The 12,224-nt window shown below is 33.7% G+C and overlaps 1 protein-coding gene across 12 annotated transcripts in view; it reads right to left on the minus strand.

Moving 5' to 3' along the window:
- Positions 1-12,224, minus strand: part of DGKB (diacylglycerol kinase beta) — a 776,793-nt gene that overhangs the window by 531,116 nt on the left and 233,453 nt on the right. For all 12 annotated transcript variants that reach the window (XM_053897058.1, XM_019443494.2, XM_053897059.1 and 9 more), the window contains one exon: positions 4,021-4,161. In XM_053897058.1, the coding sequence (XP_053753033.1) occupies positions 4,021-4,161 (141 nt within the window). The remainder of the gene's footprint in view (positions 1-4,020; positions 4,162-12,224) is intronic.

Below are 12,224 nucleotides of genomic sequence, written 5' to 3' on the forward strand. Positions count from 1 at the left end.
GGGATGAAACTGTAGAGTCAAATCAGTCTATAGCTCTAAGTTTAGGGCTTAAGTTTATGTATTTTTAATGGGGAACTGTCAAAGGGACACATTCAGAAGAAGAAGAGGAAGAAGAAAGAACATGTCTAGAAGTTGACAAGTTTTACGTAAGATGAAACAAAGTTATAAGAATTCACACCTAAAGATGATGATTAAATACGTAGGTGTTGGAAAAATGAAGCATCTGGATTAACTTAACTAGAAGAAGTTGATGATGAGAGAAACACTGAGGGCACTGTAGGCCAGCTGAAGTTTTGAGTAGAGTTATAATCTGTAGAATTATAGTTTTATTTTACTAAATCTCTGCCATCACCATATATAAGCAAATAAATTGGGTGCCCAAAACTAAGTGTCAAAGAATGACTGGCATCATAGATTATGGAGGGATGGTTTCCAAAAAAGCAGCAGGCAAATTCAGGAGGAAGGGAAATGGTTAAGAGACAAGAATACTTATTTAAATTGCACTTAACAAACATTTATGTGAACCAATAAATGTGAAGGAATTTATGTGAGCAAATATTGGTTAATTTAATCTTTATAGCAAACATATGAGATAAATATTATTATGATTCCAATTTTATAGTTGGAGAAACTAAGGCCTCAAGAGGTTTTTGTTTCACAAAATGTGCCCCAGGCAGTCATAAGTGTTAAAGCTAGGATGCATTCAGTTAGTGAAATCAAGAGTCTAGGCTTTTCAGTACTGTGCTATGCTATGTTTAAATTAAAAGTAGGAGAGGGGGAAGTTAAGTGATCATAGTCTGGGGTCAAAGTAAAATGTTAGAGCTTAAAATTTTAGAATAAAACCAGTCTTTACAAATTACAAGTCGTGTGGTATTGCAGCAGATGTGGGAGACTGAAATAAAATGGAGTTGAAATCACAGAATTCGAGGAAGGCAAAGAAACTAACAGAGGGAGATACTGAATGGCTCTCTACAAAGTATTGTATCTGACTTAAGGTGAGGAGGGCAAAACAGCTGTGGTACAATGTTCCTATTCCACACATCAGGATGGCAGGTAAGTAGCACCAACAAGGAAAGAGAAAAATGGAATTCCCCACAACCTGAACACATTTACACAAAAACACATGCACATGCACATGCACATATACCTTCTACAGCAGCAGGTGAATAAATGCCATCTACTTGATAGGACCTCAGAATAAGCAAAGTTCTCAGTGAGAAAACATAATTGGACTAGGCAAAGTAACTTGAAGAAATGACATAATCGGTGGAAAGTTCGAGGACTTTTGTCTATTTCCTTTCAAAGAAAAAAATAATCTTTATTCTAAACATTGTGTAAATGCCTGGCAAAAAAAGACAGGTAGGAAGATGGGAGGTGATAGTAAGTGATGGATAGATTTATAAAACAGTATTTTGGGGGAAAATATCTTTTTTAGAAACATTTACAACCATGTCATTATTTTATGTAGTAACCCAGGGAAAGAAGCCTACCAAATACTGTCACCATTCAGCAGTTCTGAGAAACGGTCCTTCCTTCAGAGAAAGTGTGTGTGTATATGCTTCATTGGACAGAGGAATTGCATAAGCCAGTGTTCCTCAGAATGTGGTCCCTGAAGCAGCAACATCAGCACTATGTGGAGCCTTGTTATACATGAAAATTCTAAGGGCGCACATCAAGCCTGCTGAAGCACCTGCACTGAATCTGGGGCTCAGAATAAGCTGTATGTTCCTAAGTCCTACAGGTAATTCTTATGTGTGATAAAGTTTAACTTCTGGCCTAAGTGAATGTGCGTGTATTCCTTTCTGCTTAGCTACTTAGAAATTAAGATCCAAGTTCAGCATTTACCAGCAAAAATGAATTATATTAGGTGCTTGCCCATATTTATTTATTGTCAACTTACTTATTTTTTCTTTCCTCTAGTTTATATTGTGTTTAATAAGTCACAACCCTTTTGGAAATAAGTGTATGTTAAATTAACCACCATTAAATTTCTTTAAAGTATTACTGAAAATATTTTTCAAACCTGTAGCTCTAGAAGACTACATGAATATTGAGAATATGTCAATGTTTAATTGTAGAAGGAAAAGAGTGTACAGTCCATTGATATGAAAGTGGGTAAGAGGAATAGATTCTGACTTAACAGAGGTAGGAAAGGGCCAGGCACTGGCATTAAAAACAAACAAAACTAAACAAAGCAAAGCAAAACAAACAAACAAAAAACAGACAAAAAACAAGTTCCAGATAATTAAGGATCAAGTTAAGTTCCTCCAAATCAGAGGAGTAGAGCAGAGAACTTGAGTGTAGCAGGGACAGAGGCAGAATCTTCATATATTCGTAAATCGACATTCATCTATTTCGAAGAGACTGATGAAAATCATACTGATAGAGCCAGTCTCTAAAAATTCCCACTATGACAAGAGTCTGAAGGAACAGTTAAGAAAAAAGGCAAAGGCAACTGAATCTGACAAATGCTTGACAAAGAGCTGGAAAATTTGAAGAAAGAACAGAGTAAAGGAGGTTGAAAACAGTGAAGAAAGGTAAGTGGCAGGTCAGGTTTGACCTGATTCATCAAGTGTTTTTGAATGACTTGTGGGTTAACATTCTGACTGCAGTTGTAGACAAAGACGGTTTGATTCATAAACTCAATGTGAGAACTTAAAAGCACACCTCTTAAGAATTCTACCTTAAAAACAAAATGCTTCCAGTTGATATAAAAATAATTAAACTCCAACACAAACAGCATGTTGAAGAGGAATGATGGTGCCTTCATTCAGTCTCAGACCTGGAAGAAAGGATTTGCCTGTATATTTTTAAAATCATCCCAAACACGGACCTGACAACACCTGAGCAAACTTTCTCCTTGGCTGTCACTTCAATAGAAATTGACTGAACATTAATATTTATTTTGGAATGTGAAAGATTTATGTATGTCTTTAGGAATACAAATAAATCTTGAAATGCAAATATTCCACATTTAGGAATAATAAATACGTATTTAAAGACTCCTAATACAGTTTATAATTTAGGTATGACTTAGTCATATTATAGTTAATTCTTTATTAGTAAGAGAAATATTATCAACATGTTACTATTAGATTTAACTAAACATGCTTTCAAATCATAATTCTGAAACATCACTATGGTCTATATTTGCTTGAAAATATCAAATTTAGGATTTGTTATCTTCACTATCATTTCAGTTGCAAGAACTTTAATTTATTTTAACACTCTCCAATATAATCAAGTTATTGGATTATTGAACAAACTACCAGCTCTATGTTTAGCAGGGGCTTTGGAGACAGACCAGATTATTAAATGTTCAGGCTTATTGTAAATATTTGAAAAAAATATTTCTTGCATTGCAATGAGTATAGTTTGCCACCAGAGAGAGCTCACACACTGTGCTTTATTAAAGACAGCAATTCTCTCCTTTTCACCTAAATAGAAAATCTCTATCTGAAACACCTGCCACATTGTAGAAAAAAACAAACACAGCTATGTTTATTTACAACATCCACAGTCAACTCCTATATATGAAACTTTCAGGTGTTTGGCACCTGAGAAATCATTTATTCCTGGCACAGAAAGTGTTAGTGGTGAAGTTTTAAAGAAAGATTTCCATGAGAGAAAGGCTCAGGTTGTATGTGTCCAGTGAACCTTGGTGCTGATTAAGAGGAAGACCTCCTCATATCCTAGAAATAAAGGTGTTTTTTCAAAACAATTCAAATGACACTTTCCAGTATCATCATGTTACCAAACTGAGGGACAGTCAAGAACAAGTCATCTGACAGACCAACATGCTAAAGAAATACTCTGTAATAAATGGAATTTGATAAGAATCTTAATATATTCACAATATCCTTTGATTCCCACTTGAAAGAATTTTTATTTCTTAACCAAGGCCACTTCATTTAATGAAAATTTAGATAACCATAGTAAATACAATTTTCAATTCATCAGTATCTAGTCCCTCCTCCTCCCCACTATTGTGAGAAGTAAACTAAATAAAGAAACACATACACTCAAGTTTATCCTCAGGTCTTCCTCTTTCAAGGAGAGACAGGTAACAGACAATGTCCTTCAGATGAATTACTTCTGGAGAACATGTATTTGCAGGAGAAGTACGGGGTGGGGTGATGGCACCTTTATTCATTCTCAAACCTGGGGAAAAAACATATTTGTCTTTATATTCATAAAAATATCCACACTGCTTTCAAAGAAAAACAACAACTAAGAAAATAGATAATGCAAAGACAATGGAAAGAGCTATATATTTTTAGGTTATATAATAACCAAATTCTCTGGAACTCTAGGATAGCAGAGTCAGACATTTTCTATGATTGTTGTAAATAGTGCAGAGTTCTTCAGGATTCAGGGACACGGGGACTGCTCTGCCTGCCTAAAGGAGGGTGTTAGGGTCAAATCCTCTTGTCCAGGGTAAGCTGGTAGGTGTATTTGAATGCATGAATAACTACTTTCCTCTTCCATCTTTCTGTGCTTTAGGAAGTGACAGCTATAAATCAGCAAAGGAGATACAAAAAATTGGCCTTTCACAAAAAACTGAAGAAGAAACTTGAGTCTGTCACAATATGATTTATATGTTGATAATCAGGACTCATTCACTCATAAAAACTCATATTTATGTCAAATATTTGCCAGCACCATGAATAAAACATCCTTTTTCCAACACATCCTTTTTCCTATCAAGAAATCTGCCCATGAGTAAGAAAGGGAGCATAAACAAAAATCTGCTTAAACACGACAAATATTTAATTAGAGAGGTGGGAACATATGACTGTACTTTAGTTTTAATATGGTTCATACTTTATTTCTGAAACCCATTCACTGTGCTTATTCCAAGACGAGGGTAGTGAACTCAATGCCTGTTTGCAACAGCTGATGATTATAGATTATCTGGCCGGTAATAATTGTACTGAAACTCGTTTACATAAATGGTTAGTTCCACAGAGAAGCCTGTGAAACCAGATCATGTGTATCTGACATGGCCTGAAGGCAAGTCCCAATTGTCTTTTAAGGTTAATTTGGCAAATAAGAGGTGCTTGGGTGAAATGGTTAATGGACTGAATGTACTAGAGTCCTAATCAACCAGGAGTTACTAGAATGGAGGGAATAATCCCATCCAAATACAGTTCTATGAACCTAACCTAACATCTCTTGCTCTTGTCTATTTCCTTTGATGAATAACTTTGATGGAGTACCTGGCCTCTCCTCTAGCCATCTCAAGATAGCCATGCATATAATCTAATGGATTATGAAATTACTTCTATCATTCATTTATTGAGTGTCTAACATGTGGCAGGAATCAAGCCGGAGGCTTTAACATGTATGATTTCACTTAATTCCCACCTTAACTCTGTGAGGTAGATTACAATATTCCCACTTTACGAGCTTAGAGTTCTGCAGCTGGAAAATCCATCCCCTTTAATCTACACTAATGAATTACAGGCTACTTTTGCTCAAGGCCAAGAGTAAGAAAAAATAAGAAAAACAATTTACATATTAATCCAGCAGAATCCTTTTATTCCCCCCACCCCATTTCTCATTACTAGTAGGTTCCATAATTGCCCCAATTTTTCTTTTCTATGTTAACCTATTGTCTTCTCTTTTATTTCATTCTTAAAATTCTGTCAAAGACCTTCTAAATTGAATTCACCACCCATTAGTGGGTCAGAACTCACATTTTGAATAACACTGCTATAAATCTTTCCTTCATTTTCTTTTAACCAAAGTCTTATTTCAAATACAATTCTACGCTTCACATTGATTCTACTTCTGTTTATAGCTATTAAAAGAGAGATATAATTATAAATTGATTTTTTCCTAAGAAAAATGTCACTGTATGTCTAATACAAACTAATATAGTTATTTTTAAAAATAAAAGGCAGAGATTGAGACAATCTTGAGTTTTAAAACACCTATATACCTTACTGGTTCTACCTAACCAACGAAAGCTTGGCCAACTGTAGGAATAAGCAGTTGTCTTTTATGATAAAAGACATTTTGGCACTAACCTTTGACATAGCCATAACTTCCAGACTTGGAAAGCACAGCATTTGAATTATGGTCGGATAAACTATGACCTAACTCATCCTGCATGATGAGCTAATCCTCTCTTCTCTGCTTTCCCATTATGGTACTGAAATGATTTAATCAGCTTGATTTAACTCTTACACAAAAAACTTATAACAAAACAAGAAAGAAGGAAAAGAACATGTTATGACATTAATTTGAAAGAATGCCAACCATATTATACATTTTCAGTGATTTAGAACACCTCCTGATCATTTGTTTGTATAAAACTAAAGTGCTTGGTATTTCATTATCAGCTCTCATAATAGTGAATATAAACAATATGGAGAATGTGAAAACCACATAATTTTCTGTTTGCCTTTCTTTTAAGTAATGTACATATTGAACAGAAACATCCACATATAATTTACATTTAGCCCCACCTTTTTGGAAAAACATATTATTATACTAAGATTATTTTTATTTGACAAAATGAATAAATATTTTTCACTTTCTATTTCACGACATGTTGTAAACTAAAAGCTTTGTCACATTCATGTCACAGTTTTATATTTAAAAGAATTTAAAGGTTATTTTTAAAAAATATATGGGCTTATCTAGCAATCACATTGGAGAACTAATCAACTTTTCCTCAAATCCAGACAAAGATTTTTGTTGTTGTTCCTTTGTGAGAGATAAAGTCACAGAAAAAAAATGTTAAAGACCTTTTTCTCAATTGCTTCATGACAAAAAATTGGGTAGAGCAGGACTTGACAGAATCCTGAGGTGCTGAACTGATGAAAAATGTCCTATGTTTGTTCCTGATCCTACTCCCGTCCCCAAGATCAGCTCACTTTCTCTCATGTGGTGAAAATGTTTCTTCATATTTTCATTTAATTTTCTGAAAGCAGGCCCTGGGGCCTCAATCCGTCTTCATAGAGACTTTTCCAACCCTACTCTACCATTTATATATACTTGATATATATGTTTTCCCTTCCTTAAATCTGGCTTCAGGTCTTTTCCACAACTTAACTCCTTCATTGCTCTAAAATATTTCTTTTTCTTTCAAGAAGACTGGCTAAGGTTGACGCAGAACACACAGGAAATGACACAAGTGGCAAACAAGAAGTTGCAAGCCTGTTTCTTGACTCCTTTTCAAGGAGATGCTAAATGGAACCATACATTCCTCTTCAGCAGCAAGAGCCTCTGATGAAATGCCTCAGTATTCTACTTTCCATTAAGGAAGGCCATTTTAATCCATCTGATCTTTGGTAAAACTCTTTAGAATTGGAACTGAACACAAAGATAAGCAAAACAGTGGTGTTTCTTTTGCCTGGAGTGGTCAATATTTAGCTCTAAAGATAATGTGATTAATTGACACCCACTTTACAGGTTTGCTGATGTGCCAAAGGTTATGCTTCTTTGAATGCTGCGTCACAAAACTGAAGCAAGTGTATACACACACACACACCATTTATGTCCACATACTAATGTATATCTATTGCACTGAACAACAAAGCACAAAATAAAGTGAAAAAAATATGCACTGTAACTAGAGAGTATTAGTTCAATTAGGAAAAATATTATCTTGTACTTTGAGAGCATTTTTCTGTTTGTTTGATGATGATTTTAGTGTGTGTCTGTCTGTCTGTATATATATATACAGAATATATATAAACATTCTTCAAAGTTTTAACTATAAAAATAGTTCTCATTAGTCAAGTTGAGTATTGCCTGCTATTATCACATTCTTCAAGAACATGATATTCATTGTACTTCAAACTAGACACTCCATTTCCTGCAACAAAAACCTAAGAAGTTTTGTTTTAGCAGATACTTTTAACTCCAGTTTCAAGGTTCAATTATTAGCAAATAAGTTTTGGGTACATGTTCAATTATTGCCTCTGCTGCATTGTGTTTTATTTTGAAACACATGTAGCTCAGATAATGAAAAGGTATCACTATATCCAGTGTTTCCCCTCATCTATTAAAATGGAATATTCAAAACTAATAACATGAATTACATTTCTAAACTTACAAGGCAAAAAACCATCTGGCAATTTGGATTTTCTATTTTTTAATACCGGTTCAATTTTCAGAAATTTATCAGGCTTAGACACAAGCCTTGTCAGAGTATAATCATTGTCAGAGTATTGTCAGAGTATAATCATATTTCCACTATCCTTAGTAATAGTCATGATTAGTAGCATAGATAATAAAAAGTAAGAACAATTGTTTCGTATTGTCAGACATTTCATGATTTTCAGAGTTAACCTTCCAATTATGCTTGTCTTAGGACAGTATTATATATACATATTTTTTATTTTTTATGCTTACACAAACTGGCAGCAAAATGAGATAGACTGGGTTACAAATCAATAAGGAATGTAAAATATGCATCAAGTGAGGACAGGCAGTGGGATATCTTCCCTGACAAGAGACTGGGTCAGCAAAGTATCTGCAGCAACATACTCTGGATTTCATCTGTTTGGACATTGGCAAAAACCCCAAACAAGAAATTATAAGGAGAAGGGCTCAAAGCACAGGTCTTTGGGGGTAACGTTCTAGAAGCACATTTGTGCTTCTATTCCGTACTGTGCTGTACTGTACTGTGAAGAAGCAGTAATTATAACATCCCTAGCTGTGTGCCAACAACACTTAAACACAATGGTAGGGACTGATTTGACGCTACAATTTTATTTTAGAGACAATAGGGTGAAAAATCAGAGAGTAAAGCAAACCTCTGATGGTCACATAGCAATCCAGGGAGCCAAGGGCTGGAGACAGGATATCTAATTCCTGACATTAAGGTCTTTCTAAATCAGTAAAAACAAGATCTATGTCAGTTCTTTACAGGAGAATATTCTACAATGATAGAAATATTCTGTAGGTGTACTGTTCAATATGGTAGTTTTAACCACACATGGCTGTTATGCATATGAAATATGGCTGTTATGACTGAGGAACTGAATTTTCATTTTATTAACTTGTTAACTAATTTAAATTTAAATCAAATAGGTACCATATTTGACAGTACTGGTGACATACTGTCTGCTGAAAGTAAGAGAATAAAACTACCATGTATTAAAAAAAAAGAGTCATGATAACAATTTTTATTTTTGTTATATTAAAGAGAAATCCCAGTTCCACTTCTGGAACAACAACAACAAGAAGAAAAACAAAAAACAAAGAAACAAAACCCACAAAGAGACCCATAAACAAACAACCTTATGGCTGGGGTGACAGTAGCAAAATAAATGAGGCAGAGTGAGAGATACAGGCTTCCGGTTACAGAATCACTAAGTCACAGGAATAAAAGGTACAACATAGGATATACAGTCCATGATAGTGTAATAGCATTATATGGTGACAGATGGTAGTACACTTGTGGGTGAGCATAGAGCACATAATCTATAAGAATGTTGAATCACTTTGCTGTATACCTGAAACTAATGTAATGTTGTATGTCAACGATACTTCAATTAAAAAAGTACAAGTTATGAAGATGGGGTGTGAGGAGGGGAATTGCAGGAACATGGTCAAAAGGTACAAACTTCCAGTTATAAGATAAATAAGTACCAATGATGTAATATATCTGATGACTATAAGTAACACTATTATATGATATAATCGTATATGCTAGTTGTTAAGAGAGTAGACCCTAAGAGTTCCACTTATAAAGAAAAAAATTAACAGTAGATTCTAATAGTTCTCATTATAAGAACATTGTTTTTGTTTTTGCTTTTGCCTTTGTTCTTTATTGCGTCTGTACAAGATGATGGATGCTACCTAAACTTATTGTGGCCATCATTTCACAATATATGTAAGTCAAACGAGTATGCTGTTCACCTTAAACTTGTACGATATGTGTGAATTATATCTTGATAAAACAAACAAAAAACAAAAAAAAAAGAAATCCCAATTAATACTCTATAAAATTTACTGTACTCTTTCAGAATGAACAACATTTTAGGGAAAAAAAAAAAGACAGTGAATTTGATTTTTCCCTATGTCTGCAAACTAAAATGCTGGAAAACAACCTATTTAATGAATAATGGTAACAGCTGGCATTCACTGAACACTTATAATATACATAATACATTATGTGTTTGAGTCCCACAGTACCCAGTAAGATACATGAACGTATTATCTCCATTTCATATTTGGGAGAACAGAGGCAGAGGCAAGTAGTATGGTTCCAATTCAAAAGGCAATCTGAATTGAGATTTTATGCTTTAAGTATAATTCTGTGGGGCTAGAGAGAAAAAATAAATCAGAGATATCTGTCTCCTAACTCTCAATAAATGACCTTTTGTATTAAGAGTCTGATTTTCAGGACTCTTAAGAGTATGTACATTGATTATTTCATAAACCTTTGGAATGAAATTCGAAATCCTAGTCATGGCTGAGAGCTCTAAATGTTACTCTTGCACTCAGATCATTTCTTGGGCCATTCATTATAAAATACAGTTGTGAGATGTTCTTATATATATATACATATTTTGTATGTATAGAAATAAACATACATATTTACATATTTACCAAATCTTTACCAGCATTTTCTTATAGGGAAATGGATTCTGGATATCTTTTCTTTTTGTTTATCTGTGTTATCTAATAGGTGTACAACTAGCATGCACTTTATAAGTATAAACCAAATAGATATTAAGAACCTTTCATATTAGTCACGTAAAACCAGGTCCTAGGATATAGCATTGACCACAGAAAATTTGAAAAATCCCATTTTTATAGGGTTTTCATTCTAATGGATCAAAGGCAATGCTCATTTTTACAGCTATTCCTAGGTATTTTAGAGTACATCACAAGTTAAATAAAGTTATGACTCATTTGGGACTCTGAAAAGTACTAAATATCCTATTTGCCTTTATTTGAATAAAAAACTATAAATGATATTCATGAATACACAATGCAACAATCTTAAGATAATATTATCACTTATATATGCAATCATTAACATGTAAGTGCAAATACAAAATCCATTTATATTTGGTGAATAAATCTAATGGTAAAAATGGCAAATCTGAAGACCAACATTTCACTTAGAATATTCAGATAGGAGAATAAAGAAACCTGTGTAATCAAACTCAATATATTCAAACCTATTTAGTAATTAAATGGGAGATTTAGGGGAACTGTTCCTGTACTGACAGTAATTTTATCCTAAATGGTGCCTTGAAGTGTAGATTTTTCTGTGGTTTCAGTTAAGAGTTTTCAGGGTTTCAAGATAAAATATTTATTGGAATAAAATAATTTGTGGATTACTGCCACTAATAATAATTATAAGAGAAATTTGGTACTATAAAAGCATAAGATATGTAATGGTTGATGTAAATAAAAGCTACTTAGCCAATGGATAAGAATTATTTTATCTTTATTTCTAGAGCATTTCTATATAAGTATGTAAGTATATCAACATTAGCGAAGACACAGATATATCTTAAATGTCTACTATGTGACAAGAAGTTCCCTATCTTATAGTCATGTAAGCCTTGTACTCTGTTCAGTTTGTGCTCTGCAAGACCCTGTCTTCCCTTTTTTGTATTATGGAAACTGAAATAGTTTATTAGACACAAAAGACCTATAGAGGAAGCTACGGTGAAAATATACATGCACATACACACACACATACATGCACACAAATTTTTAATATCCTCAAGACAGTCCTGATAAGAGTAATAATTTCTTCTCAGCACAATTAATGAAGTGTGTCTTTTGGCAAGAACATCCAGTAAGGTCATTTGGCAAAAGAATATTTTCCCCAAGGTTCAAGTACCTCATTTTCATTGTACATTTTTCTGTTGTTAATTTGATTAACTTCCTTATGAACAACAATAAATTCTTTCTCCTTTTCTGCCTAAAATTTTTACCTGTGGTCTGACTCTCTGGTTGTACAGAAAACATAAAAAGAATTACATTCCACTAATGATATTGTAGCTTAACAGCATAAATCAATTAACCATTGCCATACTGGATGGGCAAAGAGAGGGGCCAAAGATAAAGTACTATAACTCTTTCATTGGTAGCTATTATTATTCTCAATCTTAAATATCTTCTTGACTTTTTTGTGCCTTTAGCCTCATGTCCCTTCGTGATAGCTTCCACACTGCTGTCAGTATGATTATTTTTTATGAAAATTTTTAATGTTTTATTTTTGAGAGAGAGAGCGCAAGCAG

This window comes from Panthera pardus, unplaced genomic scaffold, assembly GCF_024362965.1.
Source record: "Panthera pardus isolate Hobbes unplaced genomic scaffold, ASM2436296v1 HiC_scaffold_8, whole genome shotgun sequence".
Lineage (NCBI taxonomy): Eukaryota > Metazoa > Chordata > Mammalia > Carnivora > Felidae > Panthera > Panthera pardus.